This window comes from Bos mutus, chromosome 20 (genome assembly GCF_027580195.1).
Source record: "Bos mutus isolate GX-2022 chromosome 20, NWIPB_WYAK_1.1, whole genome shotgun sequence".
Taxonomy (NCBI): Eukaryota; Metazoa; Chordata; class Mammalia; order Artiodactyla; family Bovidae; genus Bos; species Bos mutus.
The window spans coordinates 62610235-62633424 of record NC_091636.1 but is presented as its reverse complement, the minus strand read 5'-3'; the positions used below and the strand labels follow the sequence as shown (position 1 = coordinate 62633424).

At 50.9% G+C, this 23190-nt stretch overlaps 1 protein-coding gene across 1 annotated transcript; it reads left to right on the top strand.

Moving 5' to 3' along the window:
* The first annotated feature begins 197 nt into the window (after window positions 1–197).
* On the top strand, window positions 198–22480 carry ROPN1L (rhophilin associated tail protein 1 like). Its single transcript, XM_014479387.2, is given in 7 exon segments — window positions 198–237; window positions 240–327; window positions 6541–6664; window positions 7840–8001; window positions 15933–16108; window positions 18496–18551; window positions 18554–22480. Coding segments are annotated over 7 exon segments (690 nt in total). The 3' UTR covers window positions 18598–22480.
* Window positions 22481–23190: the final 710 nt, after the last annotated feature.

Below are 23190 nucleotides of genomic sequence, written 5' to 3'. Positions count from 1 at the left end.
AATCCGGGACCCACACCCCCAGACCACCGGCCCCGGCCAGGCTCTAAACTCGGGACCTGGGACCCCGGCCCCGGAGCCCCTTGGCAGGCACGTCTCCTGCGCGCCCCAGGCTGACCGATTCGCCCTTCCTCTCCCCCTTCCCCGCCCCCCTCAGCACACCTTGGTTCTTCCAGCTTGGTTCTGGTTTGCGGAGAGCGATGCCACTTCCCGACACGATGTTCTGCGCGCAGCAGATCCACATCCCCCCGAGCTGCCGGACATCCTAAAGCAGTTCACCAAGGCTGCGATCCGCACCCAGCCCGCCGACGTGCTCCAGTGGTCCGCGGGGTAAGCCCTCCTTGGGCCAGCCCTCCTTGGGCCAGCACCTGCAAGAGCCGGCCCGTCGGCATGTCCAATCGTGCCTAGTGAACCCTCCTACCTGGACCAGTGGTCCAACCCTCAGGACACAGACCGAGTACCGATAGAACTTAACATCGGTGGCATCTACACCTAAGTATCTGTCTAGGAAACATCATGCATTATTGACCATGAGACCAGAAATTACTGCACAATGCCCATTTATCTACGTAGTGACACCTCCATTCTTAGAGAGTGGTGTTTATGCAGGTAGACTGAATAACACGGGATAAAAAGGTTTTGCATTGTGTTATAAAAGTCAAACTGTCACAGTCCCTTTATTTTACTTGTGAAATGATTTTACAAAGAGAAATCTTACGCTTATGTTCCTTGTCATCAGAGAATCCCCCAGGATTAGGTACTTGTTGAGTTTGTTGGAACCAGAGGGACTGGCTCCAGTTAGAGTAAACATCCCAAGAATGCAGTAAGGTTAAACTGTCCATCATAGTTCACAGCACAAGAGACTTGACAGTTTCTTGCAGCAAACATTCTAACCATTTCCAGGAACAGATTATCAGTACTTTTAAAGTCACAAGTCAACAGACCTTTTGTGTGTGTGTGTGTGTGTGTGTGTGCGCGCGCAAGCGCGCGCGCACTCAGCCTTGCTCAGTTGTGTCCGACTCTTTGTGACTCTCTGGACTGTAGCCCACCAGGTTCCTCTGTCCGTGGAATTTTCCAGGAAGAATACTGGGGTGGGTTGCCGTTTCTTCTCCAGGCAGAGATCTCTACCCAGAGATTGAACCCGAGTCTCTTGCGTCCCCTACATTGGTAGGAGGATTCTTTGCCCCAGCAGACTTTAGAAGCATTAAAATAAATCGTGATGCTTTTACAGGAAAGCTCTTTGTCCTTTTGCAGTAAACAGACTCAGATTCAGAAACTCAAATCTGTGGTCACAAGAATCAGTAGAAATTTAACTTTTTTTTTTTTTTTTTTTTAGTAATGAGAGTGTCAAATTTTGCTGAACTTCTCTATGAATTATATGACCAAAGTGAATTATTATTAGGATGGCTGTAACAGATAACCACCAAATGTGATGGCTTAAAACAACAAACATCTCTGTTCTCACAGTTCTGGAAGCCGAAAGTCCAAAATCAGTTTCACCAGGCTACACTCAGGATATTGCCGGGGCTTTGCTCTCAGCTGGTAAAGAATCCGCCTGCACTGTGGGAGACCTGGGTTCGATCCCTGGGTTGTTGGAAAGATCTCCTGGAGAAGGGAAAGGTTACCCACTCCAGTATTCTGTCCTAGAGAATTCCATGGACTGTATAGTCCATGGGGTCACAGAGTCGGACACGACTGAGCGCCTTTGACTTTCACTTGCTCTCTCTGGAGACTCTAGGGAGAATTCGACCCCTCCCCTTGCCTTTTCCAGCTTCTGGAGCTGCATTCCTTGTGTTGTTGGGCTCCTGGGTCCTTCCTCCATCGCCAGCACTGTGGCGTTCTCACATGTACCTCTGCCTCCCTCCTCTAGGAACACTTGTGATTGCATTTAGGAACCATCCAGATAGTCCTGGATGGTGTTCCCAGCTCAAAATCCTCTCTCAAATACATGAGAAACTTTGAGCAAGTATTTGCTCAAAATACATGCAAACTCCCTGTTGCCATGTAAAATAAGATCCGCAGCTTCTGGGATCAGGGCCAGGGTATCTTTGGGGCCCTCACTGCTCCTACCAGACGAGGCTGCTGGTTAACCAGTACTTTACCTCTGACAAATGCTTCTGAAAGACTCTTTAAAGGTTCTTGCCCCAAATCGTGGTCTCTGGGGTTTTTTTTTTAATAATTCATTTTATTTATCTGTTTTTTTCTTTTTAGTTATGCTGAGTCTTTGTTGCTGTACACTGGCTTTCCCTGGTTGTGGAGAGCGGAGGTTACTCTCTAGTTGCTGTGCTCAGGCTTCTCACTGGGGTGGCCTCTCGTTGCAGAGCACAGACGCTAGGGCGCACAGGCTTCAGTAGCTGCAGCATTTGGGCTCAGTAGTTGCGGCTCCTGGGCTGTAGAGTATGGGCTCCGTAGTTGTGGTGCATGGGCTTAGTTGCTCTGTGGCATGTGGGATCTTCCCGGACCCGGGACTGAACCCGTGTCTCCTGCCTCGGCAGGCAGATTCCCATCCCTTGGGCCACCAGGGAAGTCTGTGGACTCTGGTTTTATCCATTATTCAAGCCTAAATAAAAGATACAGCTGTTTCAAAAGAGTTTATTCATATTTTACCAAACCTTCCAAGATTTTTTTTTTCTTGGAATGTTATATTTGGTAACACTTTAGAGGCAGCCCTTTTAAGCTTCACTTTAATTGAAAAGGCTTAATCAAGAACCTTCTGAATGTTCCATGCCACTAATTTCATTTTTAAGAACAATTTTGGAGTTGAGGAGAAAAAGCAGGCATTGTTCACGTGTCTCTGCTCACTCAGAACAGAATCTGTTAGGCAGAGATGTTGTTCAGGAGAACGTAAAGTGGTCTTTGAAAGATTTTGTAACAATTGGGGTTAAGACAAGGCAGGAGAAGAAATAGCCTATGACACAAGGACCACGATAGGAAGGAAAAACAACGAGAAACCAAGCAGGGAGCCAGGATGCGTGTGGAAGTGACTGCTGCAGAAGGCTCTAGCAGGCACTCACGGGAGGGTTCTTGTCAGACGAGGTTGTCAGGAGGCAAAGGTGGGCCAGCCTGGCTCCCAGACTCTGCTGTGACTCCGCAGCCCATTGGCTGCACCTGATTATGTCATTGAGCCCTAAAGGCTTTTGCTCACGTGCGCCTTCTGTGCATGTGACATAAATTGGCCTGGCCGCTCAAGCAGGGCTCCTCCACCCTGGCTCTGATGATGCTTTGACTATCCAGACCTTTGTCAGCAAAATGATGCTTTTTAATACACTGTCTAGGTTGGTCATAGCTTTTCTTCCAAGAAGCAAGCGTCTTTTAATTTCTTGGCTGCAGTCACCAAAAGCTCCCTGGAGGAGTGTGAGGCTGTCCTGTGTAGGCCCTTAGCAGCCTGCTGACCTGCACCCACCAGGTGCCAGTAATACCAGTCAGCCCCAGCTGTGAAAACCAACGGGGCCTCCAGGCACTGCCCGTGCCTTCTTGGGGAGGGGGCACTGCTCTAGAGGCTGCCCCGAGCCTGGGGCCTGCTCTGATGGCTGATGAGGAATAATCTGGGTGGTGGTTGTTCAGTCGCTCAGTTGTGTCTGAATCTTTGCGACCCCATGGACTGCAGGACGCTAGGCCTCCGTATCCATCACCAACTCCCAGAGCTTGCTCAAACTCATGTCTATCAAGTCAGTGATGCCATCCAACCATCTCATCCTCTGTCGCCCACTTCTCCTCCTGCCTTCAATCTTTCCCAGCATCAGGGTATTTTCCAATGAGTCAGCTCTTTGCATCAGGTGGCCAAAGTATTGGCGTTTCAGCTTCAGCATCAGTCCTTCCAATGAACACCCAGGACTGATCCCCTTTAGGATGGACTGGTTGGATCTCCTTACAGTCCAAGGGACTCTCAAGAGTCTTCTCCAGAACCACAATTCAAAAGCATCAATTCTTTGGCACTCAGCCTTCTTTATGGTCCAACCCTCTCATCCGTACATGACCATTGGAAAACCCATAGCTTTGACTATACAGACCTTTGTCAGCAAACTGATGATTCTTAATATGCTGTCTAGGTTGGTCATAGCTTTTCTTCCAAGGAGCAAGCGTCTTTTAATTTCTTGGCTGCAGTCACCATCCACAGTGATTTTGGAGCCCCCCAAAATGAAGTCTGTCACTGTTTCCATTGTTTCCCCATCTATTTGCCATGAAGTGACAGGACCAGATGCCATGATCTTAGTTTTTTGAATGTTGAGCTTTAAGCCAACTTTTTCACTCTTTTTCGCTTTCATCAAGAGGCTCTTTAGTTCTTCTTTGTTTTCTGCCATAAGGGTGGTGTCATCTGTATATCTGAGGCTATTGATATTTCTCCCTACAGTCTTGATTCCAGCTTGTGCTTCATCCAGCCCAGCATTTTTCATGATGTACTCTGCATATAAGTTAAATAAGCAGGGTGACAATAGATGAAAACCCCAATTAGGATTAACATGGTCACATGAAGCACCCTTCCCCCAGCCTGGCCCTTTAGGTCTTCGGATCTACATTTGTCTAACTCACAGCTGCCTGCCTCTTAACTTTCCCTCAAACTATCAAGTTAACGAAATATGACTGTATTTGTCCTAAAAGCATGAAAACAAAATTGAATTTGAGGGGTGGAGAGAGAAAAAGGGTGTGAGATATAAAATTCCTTTTAGTCTGTTGAATGTCTATTTACCTACACTTTGTTACATGTTCTGAGATGTTTCTAATTATTCACATATCTAAAAATTTTTATTGGAATAGAGTTTATTTACAGTGCTTTTTTAGTTTCGAGTGTATAGAAAAGTGATTCAGTTATATATATATCCATTTTTTTTAAGATTCTTTACCCATATGTAGGTATGTGTTTGTATTAGTCGCTCTGCTGCTGCTGCTGCTAAGTCACTTCAGTCGTGTCTGACTCTGTGCGACCCCATAGACGGCAGCCCACCAGGCTCCGCCGTCCCTGGGATTCTCCAGGCAAGAACACTGGAGTGGGTTGCCATTTCCTTCTCCAATGCATGAAAGTGAAAAGTGAAAGTGAAGTCGCTCAGTCTCGACCCCATGGACTGCAGCCCACCAGGCTCCTCCATCCATGGGATTTTCCAGGCAGGAGTACTGGAGTGGGGTGCCATTGCCTTCTCCGATTAGTCGCTCAGTTGTGTCCAATTCTTTGCGACCCATGGACTATATAGCCTGCTAGGTTTCTCTGTCCAAGGAATTTTCCAGGCAAGAATGCTGTTGTGGGTAGCCATTCCCTTCTCCAGAGGATCTTCCCAACCCAGGGATCGAATCCAGGTCTTCTGCATTGCAGGCAGATTCTTTATCATCTGAGCTACCTGGGAAGCACCCTTTACCCCTATAGGTTCTTAGAGAATCCTGAGTAGAGTCCCTTTGCTATACAGTAGGTCCTTGTTATATATATTTTTATGTAGTAGTGGGTGTATGTCAGTCTCCCAGTTTATCCCTTCTCTCCACATTTCCCCTTGGGTAACCACAGTTTTTCGTATCTTTTATATTATTCCCGTGACCCTGGATGGTTTGGTGTTTTATTTTCCTGGGCATATCATTTCTTTGATGGTGGGAGAGTGATGTGGGCAGCAAATGGCATTGTTTCAGGAGCCGGTCTGCACTGACACACGCCCCGGGGTAGAGTTTTGCAGAGACCCCACGTGGCACCCCTCCCCCTCCCACAAGAAACTCGATGTGCACCCCTTCCTGAGTTGTTGCCCCAAACTCTCTCCACGCCCTGCTTGTTCCCAGGATTAGCAGCCATATCCACGTCCCAGAAAGGAATAATTAAGGGGATAAAAAAGTACCAAGCAGGAAAAGTGAAGGGTAGGGAATGTCAGCACCTGACTCAGCCAATCAGGTGACTTCCCTGCTCCAGGGGGTTTCTCAGACCTGAATAGGCAGAGATGCTTGAAATCCTGCCCCTCAAAAAGCGGCAGGGCCAAGTCTGCAACTGTCCAAGTGGCATGACCTTGCACGCGACCTTGCACTTGAGTTCATATGGGGCCCTGACCTCCACCTCCTCTGGCAGCATCTCTGGCCCTGGATGGGTGTTTGGTTGGTAAAAGTAGCACATGTTATTGGAGACCCCCAGGCGTGCCAGCCGGGGGGGTCCCTGAGTCTGGAGCTGCCGTTGTCCCTATTGTGCAGACAGGGAAACTGAGGCACAGGAGAAGGTGCAGTCCAAGAGCTGAGTGGAGAAGCCAAGAGGGGAATCCAGGCCAGGGGCCCCAGCCCGGTCCTCCCTCGTCACGGCCTCCCTCTGGGGTCGGTGATGAAAGTGCCTGAATTTGAGGGCTGCTTGTGTGTCGATGAATCCGCCTGTCAGTGCAGGAGATGTGGGTTCAATCCCTGGGTTGGGAAGATCCGCTGGAGAAGGAAGTGGCAATCCACCCCAGTATTCTTGCCTGGAGAATCCCACGGACAGAGGAGCCTGGAGGGCTACAGTTCATGTGGTTGCAAAGAGTTGGACATGACTGAGTGATTGAACAACAACAGCATGTGTCGGTGAAGCTTCAGAGATGTCTGTTGTTGTTTCAGGTATTTTTCAGCTTTGTCAAGAGGAGATCCACTGCCTGTGAAGGACAGAATCGAAATGCCCATGGCCACTCAGAAAACAGACACAGGCCTGACTCAAGGACTCCTTAAAGTTTTGCATAAGCAGGTATCAGAGTCTGTGATCAGTCAGCTGAGCTTGAGATAAAGCTTCAAGACCTCCATGGTCATCTATCCACAGCCCTGTGTCCCCTGCACGGAACCTTTGAAATTTATTCTCAAGGAGGGAATCTTGAATTCAGTGACCTTCCTCTGGTTTAAACCAAGATCACTGTTCACAATTATATAGACATACATTTTCTTTTTTTTAAGTACTTGCATTAAGATGCAAGAGGCTGTTGGACCAAAAAGAAAGGTTTGAAAATATGGAATTTCAGACATGGGGTTTGCAAGATCCTTTTTGAAATATGAGTTTAAAAACTATGCTAAACATGATAAGCTTGCCACCTTCTTCATCTGAAGGGGTATCTGGTTTCCAGCCCTCCTGAAAGCCCTCGAGACCCACCAGCTCACTTGCAGAGTTCGTAGAAAGTGTGTTTTATCGGAATGATCCGGCCGTATTGCCAAAACTGAGATCAGTGGTAGAGCCCTGAGTTTTAAAGTAGCTTGTCCCCATTATGTGTTCTTGACCAGGGTGCTGACTTCTACACATGGGATTCTCCCATGGCTTTCTTGCTTAAGGGAAAGCGAATAACCACAGAAAGGGAGAGGTAATCTGGGGAAAGACACGAGAAAATTGCTCAAAGCTCTTCCACGCAGAATACTGCTAGCAGATCACAGAAGTCACCTATTTTTCATCAACTTGTCTTAAAATAGTAGAAGGAATACATTTATTTTCTGGGTTAAAATTTCTCCCGTTTAACTGTCAGCATGATGCAGAGTTGGATTTCATTTGGTCTGTTGAAGTTTATTTGTGTTGTGAAGTGTTACAGACAGACAGACAGACAATCAGGCTCCTCACGTCCGTGTGCTCATTTCATTAAGTCGTAACATGATGCCGTGTTCGCTTCACAGTCCTTTTTTCTCTCAAGAGGTAACTTGTTGCCAGTCTCTAGTTCCCAGTACCACCCTGCCCTCCGCTTCCCTGTTCATGTACCCCGGCTCCCACGGCACACACACAACCCAACCCCCCTCCCCTCCCCTAGTGGTGGGCTAACAGTGTAGTGAATTCAGAGTTCATCTTTGAACGGGGATAGGTACTCTATTTAAGTCTTCGCAAGCATTATGTGAGTTCTTGGGTCCTCAACTTAACATCGGTTATGTCATGCTGTGTTTTCCAAATAGTGTAGCCACAAGGAATATGTGGACTTAGCAGATCTTGAGCAGAAATGGAAAAATTTGTGCCTGCCTGTAGAAAAATTCAGAGCTCTCCTGCAGCTGGATCCTTGCGAAGACAAAATCGAGTGGATAAAATTTTTAGCACTTGGATGCAGCATGCTTGGTGGGGTACGTACCTACAAATAGCCTATTAATAATTCTGAGTGATCATGGGCCTACCATCCAAATAATTTAGGTGTTTCAGCAACTGTAAGAACACTCTCACTTTAGTAACTCTCATGACTTTAGTCATTTTGTCTTAGGCAATTTTTTTCAGATGCTTATTATATTTTAGGCTTGTAGTTACTTTAACTTACAGAAGTTAAATACTTATGAGTGCCTCAATGTAAAAGATGTTAACAGTAGATAAAATATGTAGATACTGTGAAAATGTGTTTAGTGTTTAGAAGAGAATGCATCAATGACTTTTATTAAACTATACATCATTTGACAAATTGATAGGTTTCCCTCCTGTACAAAAAGGAATAAAATTATCTTCTATTTTAGTTAAAATCTATTATTAGTAACTTACAGCAGTTAAAATCGATTATTAGTAACTTAAAGCAGATATCTTGCTGATGTTAAGAAGTATAACCCATACGGGTTTAGGATCGAAGACACAGACATCCCTCCAGTCTGTGAACTGAGAAAGGGCAGTGGGTTTGGTGGGGAAGGGCTGGAAATCCAGAGCCTGTCTTCAGCTCTAGAATTTGAGTCGCCACGTGAAACACAGGGGTCAAGTCCACTTTCAGTGTGTGAAGAAAAGCGCTGAGAAGAGAGCCAGCTCCCTTTACCGCGGAGACCAGGCGTGCAACCCCGTCCCTTGAGTCTTTGGACCCCAGAGCACATACCTGGCTACTCCTTAGTCCTTGCTTCACGGGGCACCCTCATCTTGGGTCCCCGCACAAGCCTCTTTGATTCCATTTTAACTCTTTAGAAGTACTTCGTCTGACACTACTTCACAGGACCACTGACAGCTAAGCGCCTGCAGCTAACCTTCCATCCTATCCCTGCACTGCCCTCCGCGTCAAGCCTCGGCTGCCCTGAGCTCCTGCTTCCCGTTGAGCGCATATGGACCCCCAAGAGATACTTGATTTAATTTTAGCTGGTTTTAGCTTTATGTTGTTACTAATCTTCTGGAACTTTTCTTTGATTCCAAATTCGATTTCTCTTTTTTCCTCTGCCTGGCTGTAGACGCTATGGTTCATTTGCTGCCCGCCCCCCCTCTGCTGTGTAGTGCCTGCTCTGCGAATATCGTGCCCTTTACCACCTCTGTTCATGGCCCCAGTGAGAAACTCGGAAACCCCAGAAAAGTCAGGAGTCAGGCTGGCTGCTCCCTTTTGTGGTGTCCATGCCCACAGGTGGTGTTTCCCGTCAGCCCTGGGCTGGACAACCCAGACCCAGTTGCCACCTGTCTCTGGGCTCCGAGGCCACTGAGGAGAATCACAGCGGGGTGTCACTGAGAAGGACAAAGATGCATTTAGTTACTGGAGGAAATTTTATGTGGCTTTGTTCATCCGGAGCTCCTGGAAAGGGAGATTTTAATAACATAAAATGAATACCTAATATTTGATTTGATGGTTTATTCCTCTAAACTTGGTTTATGAGGTTTAGATTTTTATAAAGATGGGAAATCAGAATATTTCATCTTTGGGGGAATCCATCTTTGTAAGTGCTCCCTCCCAAATCAGGAGAATCAGGCGCTAGATTTCAAACCAGACCAGCTCGTGTTTTGCAAGAGGAGGCCTCTTAGCCGTGTGTGAGGCGTGACGCTAGATGGAGACATTTGTTAAGGATGGCGCTTCCCTTCCGGACTGAAGTCTGGGCAAGTGACAGGGAAAGAGCACACTCGCTTCTCTCTTCTTCCCTTAACGTGTCGCTCAGCCCGTCAGCCCGTCAGCCCGTGGGGGTCCGGCACTGGCCCCTGACTAAGCCGCCTGGGCCCTGAGTCTTTGCTGTGGGCCGTTGACTCTCTCCTATTTCTCTGCAGGGAGCCGACCCTGGGGAGGGGGTTCAGGTGCGAAAGTCCCCTGCTCCTCTGCCAGGCAGAGTTCAGAGCCTGGGGTGCCCTCTCCGTCCTGGCCTGCCCCCCAAAAAAAACCCAGGGCAGGGCTAGCTGTGTGCCACGGGGGCCGTGATGGGCCAGCCCCAAGGGGACGTGTGCTCTGTTGACCCACCGATGCCCGTGTTGGTGGGACAGCTTGGAGACGTCCCAAAAGCCTGGCGCTGTGATTTCCGGGAGATGGCTCTTCAGGCAGATTGGCACCTTAGCACTTGTCTTTATGCTTAGAAGAAGGAAACGTTCAGAAAGGAGCCAGTGAAGAACTGAAGCAGGATGAGGAGGAGGAATTCCTCGTGGATCACTGCAGTCCACTTCTGCACACGCAGGACTGCCGTGAAGCTGGAATCTGGTCACTCTGCCTCACTGTGACGCAGCAACTCTGGCTGCCCCACCTGTGGTGTCTCTTGGCTTGTGGCTTTTCAGGATCTCTTTGGAGTCTCTCTAGTTGGATGGGTTGAGTCCTCTGCAAAGACTGGAACCTTCTCTGAGATTTCCAAGCCATATGTCTCATTCCTTCCATGGATGTCTGTCGATTGCAGCTTGGTGTGGGCTTTGCTCTGAGTGCCAGGGGATCTTGACACCCCACGGGCGACATCTGGTATATCCTCTGAGCCCCAAGTGCTGCTCTGGTTCTCGAGTGCAAGCTTCAGATGTGACTGGGGGCAGGGCATGGGAGCAAGAGCATCAGGGGGCTCTGCCCCAGGAGCCTCGGCCATGGGCAGAGGGCCTGTCTCCCAAGGTGCATGATCGCTGGGTGAGATGACCACAAGTCTGTGTTGTGACCTTCAGCTTACATTTCTGCTGTCCCATCAATGTCCTAAGAGGTGGGTCAACATTTTTCATCTGTTTTTTTTTAAGTATGGAGATCTTTTTTATAATATGAAAAAGTTGAAAGTGGACCATAAGGAAGACTGAGCACTGAAGAATTGATGCTTTCAAACTTGTGGTGTTGGAGAAGACTCTTAAGAGTCCCTTGGACAGCAAGGAGACCAAAGCAGTCCATCCTAAAGGAAATCAGTCCTGAATATTCGTTGGAAGGACTGATGCTGAAGCTGAAACTCCAATACTTGGCCATCTGATGTAAAGAACTGACTCACTGGAAAAGACTCTGATGCTGGGAAGGATTGAAGACAGGAGGAGAAGGGGGCGACAGAAAATGAGATGGTTGGATGGCATCACCGATCTGATAGACATGAGTTTGAGTAGGCTCTGGGAGATGATGGACAGGGAGGCCTGGTGTCCTGCAGTCCATGGGGTCGCAAAGTGTCGGACACGACTGAGCGACTGAACAACAAGAGCAAAACCGTCGTGGACCAAATCCACCTTCCCAGCTGCCCCGCACAGGACTGAGAAAAGTGCAGTGACGAACTACTCCCCCAACTCTGGTTCATCTTTGAACTTCCTCATTCATGGGAGTGTCCCTCCGTGTGTACAGCTGAAAATATACGTGTGTCATCTGGACGTACTGCTTATGGATGGCCGTCGTCTCCAGTGTTTCTCACCGGATGTGGGAATGTTTGGAGCCCTTGTCTGTTTTCTCTTTAATCCTCCAAGCAGCCCTCTGAGGAAAGCCCTGATCTAGGAACCTGTGGGCTGGAGGGCTGAGCGGAGCGGAGGGCAGGGGGAGGCGGCGGGGTGGGATTCGAACTCAGACCACAGGCTCCGGAGCCGCCGCTCCTGGTGGACACGGTGGGTGGAGGGACCCCTGTGATGACTCTGTAGCCCAGGCAGTGTGCCGCCCACCGGTTGGGACACGCCCCAGAGAGTGACAACTCCTCGGCCTTCCCCTCGGTACCATTTTATACCCTTAAAGTGAAAAGAAGAAAGAAAGTGAAGTTGCTCAGTCATGTCTGACTCTTTGCAACCCCATGGACTGTAGCCCACCAGGCTCCTCCATCCATGGAATTCTCCTGGTGAGACTTCTGGAGTGCTTCTCCAGGGGATCTTCCCAACCCAGGGATTGAACCCGGGTCTCCCGCGTTGCAGGCAGATGCTTTACTGTCTGAGCCACCAGGAAAGCCCTGTCCTAAGGTGATCTGCTCCCTAAAACACTGTGTGCCAGCCTGCCAACAGCATTCACCCTGGAGGCCTCAGGCCCCCGTCCCGCCCAGCTGCGGGCCGCCCATGGGCTCTGGTGTCTCTGAGCACCCGTCTGGTCCCCTCCAGGCCGTGCTCTCCCCTGGTTCAGGTTCCCAGGGGGGCCTCCGGAGCCCGTCTGGAGATGCTCACCTGTGAGCCTCAGGCCACAGGCTCATGTACCAACTGCCTCCCAGCTAGGAGACAGCTGCCCCTGCCCACTGCACCCCGGCTGAGCGTCCACTCTGTGGGGCCGGAGGTGGTGGGGTCAGCAGTTGCTGGGCGTGCTGGCCCCTCTGTCCCTCCAGCCCGAGGCACCGGCTTCACTCACATCCGAGAACGTGGCACTGGCCACGAGCCCCAGGCCCGCGCTGTAAATGAGGAAGCTTGTGAGGAAAGGAAGTGAAACGGGGTGGGGGGCGCTTCTTTAAAAATGAGACCTGGGGGTCAGTGCCACTGCCCGACATTGAGTTGGGTGTCCCCCCGGAGCTCTGGCCGCAGGGCGGGAGCGAGTGCCCCCACCGTGTCCTGACTGTGTTCAAAAGGTCAGGCAGAGTGTGGTCCATGTTGTTCATTCCCTGCAGCTAAAAGGGACCCAGTGGGGGTGATAAGGTGGATCGAGGTGTCGTCGGGACAGCAGCTGCAACTCGGAGACTGCAGGGACCCACGGGCCCAGCACTGCACATGCTCGGGAGGCCAGGTCTCTTCTGTGTTTCCACTCGCATCTGAGATGAGGCTTCGGCATGCACGGGCTTCCCTGGTGGCTCAGACGGTAAAGAATCCACCTGCCAACGCAGAAGATGTTAGAGACACAGGTTTGATCCCTGGGTCGGGAAGATCCTCTGGAGGAGGGAACTGGCAGCTCACTCCAATATCCTTGCCTGGAGAATCTCATGGACAGAGGAGCCTGGAGGGCTATGGTCCCCGGGGTCACAAAGAGTCGGACACGACTGAGCAACTGACACTTTCAGGCGTGCACGCTGGGCTGGCAACACTGCAGCCGCCACCTCCTGGACCAACCACCAGCCAGAGAATAACGAGCAGCGGGTTAGTGGGGCCACTGCCCAGGAGATGGGTCCTTGTAGCTGGCAAGCAAGTAGCCTTAGGACCCACGACCCTTAGGGTGAGAGAGCTGTTGTAGGGAACAGAGTTCCCAAGCCAGGCACGTTGCCTAATGAGTCCTTGTGGACATAGAAACTGCTGCGAGTCTGCGTCGGAAATGTTAGCACTGGTAATGTCATCGCATCTTTGCGGGGGAAGTGAGGCCAGCGTGTTTGGATGCATTTTTCTTTTCCCCCTAAAATACCTCTTCCTCGGAAGCGCTGGAGCAGCATTCATGAAGAAGAGCGTCTGCTCTGGCTCCATGCCAGCTTCCTCCACCCCTCAGCTCTGCTGTAGGCCCCCAGCCCCGCCTCGATGACTGTCATCCGGTGTGTGGGCTCAAACAGCAGGATCTAACAGAGCGACTAGTCTCTGAGACATTTCAAGCAGGGAACCTGTAAAATACACAACTCTCTGTTCACCCAGTCCTCCCTGGGGACGGTCTTTCGGGGAGACGGTGCGTGCGGTGGTCCCTGCAGAAATGAATAAATGAACGCCACCATTGTTTCTAACTAGAGCATCCCCTTACCCCCAGAGCTGGGCAAACGTCAGGACTGTGGGGTTGTCCACTCACCCCCAGCATCCCGTCTCAGCGGGGGCCATCGGTCGGGGTCGGGGTGGACGGTGGTGGTTTGCAGACACCCCGAGTCCCAGCAGCTGGCGGGGGCGGGGGGCAGTGTGCACCCATGGTCCAGGCTCACCCCTGGCCGGTGTGTGTCACCCCCTGCCACCTGCTCCCCAAGCCAGCCCAGAGGTGGGATGTGCTGGTCAGGGCTGGGCTCAGGATGCCGACTGCTGGATTCCCATCCCAGCTGGCTCACCTGGGCGAGTGACCCGGCCTCTCGGCTTCCTTGACCCCATCTTGCACGGTCACCATGAGGAGTGAGTGAGATGCCCAGTCCATCTCTCAGGGTTCCTGCTGTGTGGTGATGCCAGGCCGTTAGCACTTTCTGGGCACATTTCGGTGCCCCTGCCTTGCTCCTCCCACTGTGGAAAGCACCACTGGTTTCTCTCTGATGCTCACTGTGAGACCCTGGTCCAGCCCCTGGTGGTTGACGAAGCTGGTGTGTAGTAAGAGGACCTCAGGGAGGCCCTGTATCAGGGCCTGTTTCAGCAGCCCGTCAGAGCTCAGGGGGGCTCTGGCCAGCAGCTGGCCAGAGGCCGGTCCCCCTCGTGGTCTTATAGCCTCAGGAAGTGAGTTCTGCCCACCCCCTCGGGAAGCTGGCAGTGGGTCCTCCAATAGTTGAGCCTCTGGGTGAGAACCAGACCTCTGCCGCCACCCGACTGGCGCCTCAGAGGAGCCGTGTGGCTGGGTGGTGGCCGGATAATGACTGTGTTTAAGGCCTGGCCCCGGCCCTCTGTGTGTCCCTGAGCTGCGGGACTCGCTTCCACATGGCTGCTACTCTGATCCATTCGGTCTACCTGTAACCTCCCCTCCACCTGCTGCCTCGCCCCCACCTTGGGGGACTGTCCTCAGCAGCTGGCCACCTGGGTTTTCCTGGCTCTCTCTTCCTCGTGAGCATAGCCCACATTTCATTCCCTCAGGAGCTGCCCTGGAGGGCTCTGGTCTGTCCCAGAGGCTCGCGTCTGCGCTCTGTAGGCCCCACCGTCGCCGTGGCAGCCCTCCGTGTCAGCTCCCTGAGGGCAGGACAAGGGCCTCGAACACAGCAAAGACATGCCCACCGAGGCTGATTTCCTACCATCTTGCAAAACTGCTGGGGATTTAAGCCTTCAGTTCAGTCGCTCAGTCGTGTCTGACTCTTTGCGACCCCATGGACTGCAGCACGCCAGGCCTCCCTGTCCATCATCAATCCTGGAGCTTGCTCAAACTAATATCCATCGAGTCAGTGATGCCATCTAACCATCTCATACTCTGTCATCCCCTGCTCCTCCCACCTTCAATCTTTCCCAGCATGAGGGTCTTTTCCAAATGAGTCAGTTCTTCACATCAGGTGGCCACAGTATTGGAGTTTCAGCTTCAGCATCAGTCCTTCCAATGAATATTCAGGACTGATCTCCTTTAGGATGGACTGGTTGGATTTCCTGGCAGTCCAAGGGACTTTCAAGAGTCTTCTTCCAGCACCACAGTTCAAAAGCATCAATTCTTCGGCATTCAGCTTTGTTTATAGTCCAACTCTCACATTCATACATGACTACTGGAAAAACCATAGCCATGACTAGACAGACGTGTTTGACGTGGGCGTGTTTGACATGGGCCAGGGCTCCCCTGACCCTCACCCTCATGCCCTGGTGACTAGAAGGGGTCGAATGGGGGAGGGTCAGCATGCTCTGGAATGTTCTGGAAGCTCGTGCCACGTTTTGCAGGGAGGAGTTCTGGCTGAAAGTCAAGGATGCCGGTGGATGGTGGTGTTGAGGGGGTTACTGACCCAGGTTCGACACTGCCCCCAGCCTGCTCAGGGCCCTGCCAGTCCCACCCCCTCACCACGGGTGGCCCAGTTGGGGAGAGTTTGCTCTGTCTCGAGGTATGTTGTGGGGCCAGAGGGACTGGTGTGCAAGTTGCCTTGTCCCTCGTCAATAAGATCGAGGCTTCCTCTTGTCTAAGAGTCATTCCCGTTTAACATGAGAGAGAATCTGGAAATCAAACTCTTTTTCAGGCCAATTACATCCTGATCAACCCTTTTCTTTTTCTTTCTTGTGGCGATTGTAAATTCCCGGTAGTTCTTAATTTAGACCGCCGAGAACATACTTGGGGGAGAACTTCTGTGGCTGTACCCAGGTGTCTGTGGGCGGCTGTCTTTGCTGTCCGTCTTAGCGCATCGCAGCGGTAACCGTTTCCCCGCCTGCTCTCTGCCGTCTCCAGTCACTGAACACTGCGATGAAGCACCTCTGCGAGATCCTGACCACGGATCCCGAGGGCGGGCCCGCGCGCATTCCTTTCGGGACCTTCTCCTACGTCTACCGCTATCTGTCGGGGCTCGACTCGGACATCCCTGAGTCGGACACCGAGGCCTACCTCTCCTCGCTGAAGGAGAACGCGTAAGTGCGCGCGCCGGGGTTCTCGGCTCTCAGACGACCGATCGGGCCTTTGACGGGAGGGAAGGAGCACACGCCGAGCCCCCAGCCCCGAGGTGTCAGGTGTGGCTTGGTGGTGTGAGGAGGCCGGGCGGGGGCGCCGCTCAGCGCGCAGACTTCACATCCCGCCGGGGCCTTCTTAAGCACGGGATGTCTGATGGTTTAACACCAGGGCGCGTTCAAAAGGGAGAGTTCGTTTCTCGACAATGCAACACGGAAATGGGTCCCCGCAAGTGGAGGGAGTCCAGACTCCCCGCGTGGGTGAGGAGCAGTGGGGAGCGACCCCGTGCACCCCGCCCCCCACCTTCCCCCAGTGCTGCCTGCAGGGGCTTCTGCCCCGCGAGGGAGGAGCCCCACCCAGGTGTCGGCTCCGCACCCAGGTGTCGGCTCCGCCCCAAGTATTGGCTCCGCCCCCAGGTATCGGCTCCGCCCCTCTGCGGGTCGGAAAGGTGGTGCTCGAGGGCCTTCAGACGGCGGGGCCGCTCCCCAGGCCCCCAGGCGCCGCTGCCCACAGCCCCCCGAGCCCCCACACCCACCACCTGGAGCCACAGGAGAGGTTTGCGGAGAGCCACGCGTGCAGTGCCGGGACGTAGTGGCGGTGCGCGCGCGCGCGTGTGTGGTGGTGATAGATCACAAGACGGCAGGGCGACGGAGCCGCTGACGGTGACACTGACCGTGTCAGTCGCGCTGCCCGGCCCCCGGGAGCCCGCACCAGGCAGGCCCGTCCCCACCTCCCAGGCTCTCGTCCCCTCCCCCTGCCCCCCCCAACCCCCCTGGGGTGCTCCGGCGCTGGCCCCTCCCCTCGGCCCCTAAGGGGACCCTGGCCCCGCCACAGCCCTCACCTGGAGCTCTTGAAACCCCTTCCTGGTCCTCCGTCCTTCAGATTCGCATTCCCTACCCCCCACCACCCCGTTCCCCCGCCCCTCCGGCCACGGGAAGGGGCGAACGGGGTCGCTCCTCACTCACGCAGGGAGTCAGGACTCCCCCACCTGCAGGGACCCATTTCTGTGTTTCATTGTTGAGAAACGAACTCTTCCTTTTGAACGCACCCTGGTTTTTAAACCATTTGACACCCTGTGCTTAAAAAGGCCGGTGGCGGGATAGCTCGCCTCCCTCTGAAGTCCCCCTCCCCGCGCCAGCCACCAGCTGAGCCCCAGACCCTGTGGTCCCCGTTTTCTTCCCGCTTTATCCACCAACTTGAAAACCTCTCCCTCCTCCTGGAAGCTGCCAGCCCTCCGTCCCTCTCTCCTTCGGGGACACTGTTCCTGTCACCTCACCCATTCTCATTTTCCAGTCCACTCCCATCGGGGATTTCCCTTCCAACCAGGCCCCGGGGGCTTCCCCTCGCCCGCTCCCATACTACCTGGACTCCTCCTGTGCCTTCCTCCCTGGGACGGGCCCTCCATCCCGGGTGTCTGGGCTCCTCCAGGCTCAAGTTGCCCGTGGGTTCTATCTGACGTTGGCCCCCAGCTCCAAACTCCGATGTCAAGTGCCTACTGGACCTCCCCTGGGGGATGTCTGGTGCACCCGTCAGGCTTAAAATGGTCCCACCAGAAATGCATGTTTGCCCAGCCTGAAAGTATAGGTAAAGGGCATTTAACTGCAGGCTGCAAGGTGAGAGTTTATAACCCGGTGTTTACAATTACAAAGACAGTAACAGAATCCTGCCTAAGCAGAGTTTGGGCTCCTGAGGTGGGAGGTCCCTGCACACAGGAGGGCAGGTGGTCAGGGAGAGGTCCGCTCTCTATTGCCAGGTGGCTCCAAATGGGAGGCTCTTCCTGAGGTGTCATTCCCCTGGGCCCATAAGAAGTGGTTCCTTTTTATGGAAAAGTATATTTCGGAACCACTAACTTGTGTTCCTATTACTTTTAAATATGAGCCCTCAAGGCAGTTCTTATGTTCCTACTGACATGGAAATGAACATTGTTCCAGTTCAGTATTTTTACATCTAAGATGCTTGTAGAAATTTACTAACGTTCACATCTTTTAAGAAATAAAACTATCTGTAGTTAAGGAGAAAAGTCAAAAGATGTCAGTGCCAAAGTTTCATAGACTTAAGACACTCCTTTGAGCTCTACTGGATCAACTTTTAAAATACTAGAAAGAGCCTCTTATTATACTAGTGACTAAATTTGAGTTGTCAATAAAGAAAAATTTTTAAACCTAGTACTAATTTTTTTCACCTAGAAATATATATGCATTTTTCAATGTAAGAAAACAGATCCCTTTATTTTTAGAGGTAATAATTACTGATTTGAGACCACAGTCAATTTTTAAGGTAAAGCTAAATTATGCTATATTGCATAGAAACAGTAAGAGATTACTAATGGGTGCCTTTGTTTCCCATTTAGAGCTGCTAGAAAGAATGGTATGATAGGTCTTTCAGATTTCTTCGTTCTAAAGAGGAAAATTTAGAAAGCCTTGAAGAGAAAACTCAGAAGACAGGCCATTAATACAGAGAAGAACACATTTTAATGTCAAAATAGTGCCTTTCAAAACCTTGACACCAAATACAACACGTCATTAACCACATACGTATGTAGTGTGAGTTTTTCTTGTAATGGAATGTGACCAATGCATCATGGGGCCCTATTTAGTGATTAAAAGATGCTTCCTCCTTAGAAGGAAAGCTATGACTGACCTACACAGCATATTCAAAAGTAGAGACATCACTTTGCTGACAAAGATCCATATAGTCAAAGCTATGGTTTTTCTAGTAGTCATGTACAGATGTGAGAGTCGGACCACAAAGAAGACTGAGCACCAAAGAATTGATGCTTTTGAACTGTGGTGTTGGAGAAGACTCTTCAGAGTCCCTTGGATTGCATGGAGACCCAACTGGTCAATCCTAAAGGAAATTGACTCTGAATATTCACTGGAAGGACTGATGCTGATGCTGAAGCTCCAATACTTTGGCCACCTGATATGAAGAGACAACTCACTGGAGAAGACCCTGATGCTGGGAAGGGCTTCCCTAATAGCTTAGTTGGTAAAGAATCTGCCTGCAATGTGAGAGACACCTGGTTCAATCCCTGGATTGGGAAGATCCCCTGGAGAAGGGAAAGGCTACCCACTCCAGTATTCTGGCCTGGAGAATTCCATGGACTGTAAAGTCCATGGGGTCGCAAAGAGTCAGACAGGACTGAGCAACTTTCACTTCACTGATGCTGGGAAAGATTGATGGCAGGGGAAGAACGGGGTGACAGAGGGTGAGAGGATGAGATGGCATCACTGACTCCATGGACATATGTTTGAGCAAGCTCCAGGAGATAGTGAAGGACAGGGAAGCCTGGAGTGCTGCAGTCCATGGGGTGGCAGAGTCAGACACGACTTAGCGGCTGAACAACAACAACATTTAGTGATCGTTCTGCTCCGCGTTCTCCTAAGAACCTCAGCTGCAACTCATTCATAGCAGAGAAATGACCCGAGGAAAGCAATCTGTTTGGAGGCTGCAGAGTAGGCAGGGGGAGGGGCAGGGTAAGATCAGCTGTACCTCTTCTTTCAAAACTCCTGAGCACAGGAAGGCAGAGGCCCTCTGCTCGCTGGCCATCACCTAGCCTCCCTGGGAGGAGTGTCTCGTGCTGAAGCTGGATCTTCTCTGTGACAGGAGGGCCCAGGGGACTCGCTGGCTGGGAGAGCATCCACGGATGGGAGGCAAACGGGGCCATCAGCTTGGATCAGCACTTGGTCCACTGCACAGAGACAAGCAGCTGAGAGAGTGTCTCTTTGCTTTCTTCATATAAAATCTTCAAAATGACAGAGCCAACGAATACGTCTCAGATTGTTCTTCTGAGAACTGGGGAATGGTTTGGCTTGTTGGTTCTCTGAAAATGTTACCATGTTAGTAGTCAGTTTTACCGGTATTCAAAGATTTGTGAAAACCCAGTTTTAGGGAGACCCATTTGTTAGGTCAAAAAGCGTGTCATTTTTTGCAAAGGGGTAAGGTATGTTTTTCATCTGGACACGAAACTACTGTATTTGAGATGATCTTTTGCCTGGACTTCCAGTCACCCTCCCAGTGAACAAGAGTTTGTTCATAAAATTACAAGAAACTTACTAAAGTTGGAGTTTTAAAAGGTTTCACAATTTTTGGAGCTGCTTTACATCTTAAATTTTGCTCCAAAGAATTCAAATATTTTTTCCCTTCTAACTGTAAACCCTCCATGCGTGGAGATAAGCAGAAAGACACCTGAGGCTGCCACTCAGTGCAGTGGCAAATCACGCGGAGGGATCAAACGTGTGCAGGGGACGCACTGCAGTGGGAAGGGATGTGTGGCCCCATGGACTGTAGCCCACCGGGCTCCTCTGCCCATGGAATTTTCCAGGCAAGAATGAGTACTGGAGCGGGTTGCCATTTCCTCCTCCAGGGGATCTAAGGTACGCTCTGTCCCCTGGGTGACAATGATGTGTCAGTGTAGGTGGCTGGGCTGTAAGAAATGAACCTTCTGCTGGAAATGTTGATGGTGGGGGAGGCTGTCCGTACATGTGTGAGGGGAGGGGGGACATGGAATGAAGTGTTAATTCCTGTGGCAATATGGGTTCCAATAGATCATCCCGCTGGCAAACGGGCTCTGGGGTTTGTCCCTGGTCTTAAAGAGCAGCTATTCCTTAAGAATAACTTTGTCATGGAATTGGAAATGGCATTCCTTCAAACACATTCAGTCCTCAAAATTGTTTTGGTCTGATTTAGGGCTCTGTCAGGGCCCTAAAATTCAAACAGAAAGAACTTGACCCAGAAACATTAACTTGCCTTTGTCTAAGTGAAACGGCAACCCACTCCAGTATTCTCACCTGGAGAATCCCTTGGACAGAGGAGCCTGGTGGGTTATAGTCCGTATTGTTGCAAAGAGTCAGACACAACTGAGTGACTTTGCATGCACAAAGGGAGGGCGCTTTTCTGTCCCACTTTTCCCGGAGCACCTCAGTGTCGTGCCTCTGTGTGTCCCCCCTGGATCGTCCGCTCCTCAGTGGCCAGCTCCCAAGCCTCCAGACAGCGGCCTTAGCTCACCCCTGTCCTCGTGGGGACATGGGCCCTTCCTACGACACAGCTGAGTCACCCTTGTTCTCCTGCATGCCCTGCATTTTTTTTTTTTTTTTTCTGTTTTAAAACTTGTTGTAGGAAGCTTGGCTTCCAGTCAGATTGTTCATGGTCTTTGGAGGGCTCACTCAGATGGTTTAATTAATAACTACAAGCTTTGTTGCAAGTACCATTAACTAATCAACGTGCTGGATAAAATAAACCGTTCAAGCAACTGAAATTTTTGAACAGAGGAGCTCTAGACAGAGACCAATTCCTCTTTTCTGCGGGAGCCTGGGGTGGGTCCAGTAGAGCCTGGACTGTGAGGGGCTGAGGGTGAGGGCGCAGGTGACCCCATCTGGGTTTACCTCCTCGAGAGAGAGAGACGTTTCTGAGTAAAGTCACTTAGAGAAGAGACTTTGACGATGATGGAGACTCAGCATTCAAAGGGCTTCCCAGGTAGGTCAAGAGGTAAAGAATCCGTCTGCCAATGCATGAGGCATAGGAGACCCGGGTTCGATCCCTGGGTGGGGAAGATCTCCTGGAGGAGGGCATGGCAACCCACTCCAGTGTTCTTGCCTGGAGAGTCCCTGGACAGAGGAGCCTGTCGGACTACAGTCCATGAGGTCACAGAGAGTCAGACAGGACTGAGCACACACGCACAGCATTAAAAACAACAATCCCTGGCATTTGTGAGCTGTGGGTTTGGAAAGTACCTGCTCTCCCTTGATGGCACAGGGGTGGGTTGGGGGAAAACAGGATTGGAAAAGCCACAAATGCAAATTAGCCAAAGGTGACTTTGGTCTTAGGAACTGGCTGTCCCATTGAAAGCACCATGTCCCTGCAATGCAACCGGCAGATGAAAGGATTTTCAATCTATTGTCAGCTTCTGTGTTTTTCCGCTTTAAAAAAACTGAGGTTTGTTTTTTTTTGGTTGGTATTCATGATGTATAAGAAAGAGAAAAAGGCAGAAGTAGCAATGATTCTGGAAATAGACAATCCCCTGGCAGGATGGAGTTCACTGGGGAAGACCAGTGATTTTGTTCTTAAAATTATTGGGTTTCAGGAGTTCCCTGGTAGCCTAGTGGTTGGGATTCTGGGGTTTCACTGCTGTGGCCCAGGTCCAGTCCAATCCCTGGTCTCAGAACTGAGATTCTACAAGCCATGTGGCCACACACACAAAAGATTTCGCTGTAAGTCACTCATTTAACTTGCGATTAGCCGTTATTTCCTGGCAGGCACTGGCATACTTGTGAATTCTTGTGACATGAGAAAAATCTATCTTTACAAACAGTTTTCAAATGCAGTGAGATTTTGATGTCTACTCAATTTAACAATTAATGAAGAGTGAATATATAAATTAATCATTTGTGGAATTTGATTTTGCTATTGCTATTTCCATAATCTGCAGACTATCATTTTTTTTTCAAGACTTAAACATTTTCAAAGATCCTTGAAGCTCTCGTTAGGCCCGAGGCTCTGTGCCTTAGCGTCCGAAATGAAAGCGGTGCAGTCGCTCCCTAAGGAAAACCCCAGCTCTATTACGTCCCTCTGTGGACTTTGTCCTCCTTGGTTATTAACGTGGATTCTCTCCGGAAGCCCATGAGGTGGGCTGCAAAAATATAATTAACCCCCTTTCTGGGGCCTGAGCCCTAGAACTAAGAGGGCAGGGGCATCTCAGCTGGTCTTCCTGCCCCGGGCTCAGGCCCACCCTCCTGGCCTCACACTTCTGTCCCTCTCGACTTCTCCCACATCAACCAGCATTTCTTTTCTTTCTTAAAGTATTTATTTATATATTTGGCTGCCCTGGGTCTTAGTTGCAGCATGTGGGATCTAGCTCCCTGACCAGGGATGGAACCCGGACCCCTGTATTGGGAGTGCGGAGTCTTAGCCACTGGACCACGGGGGACGTCCTTCAACCAGCGTGTCTAATACCCACCCCTCCATTTCCTTGGTGCTGGCTTTCCATGAGGTTGGAAGACCCAAAGGTAAAGTAAACTGAAAGGCGTTGCCATGTCCACCTGCAGCT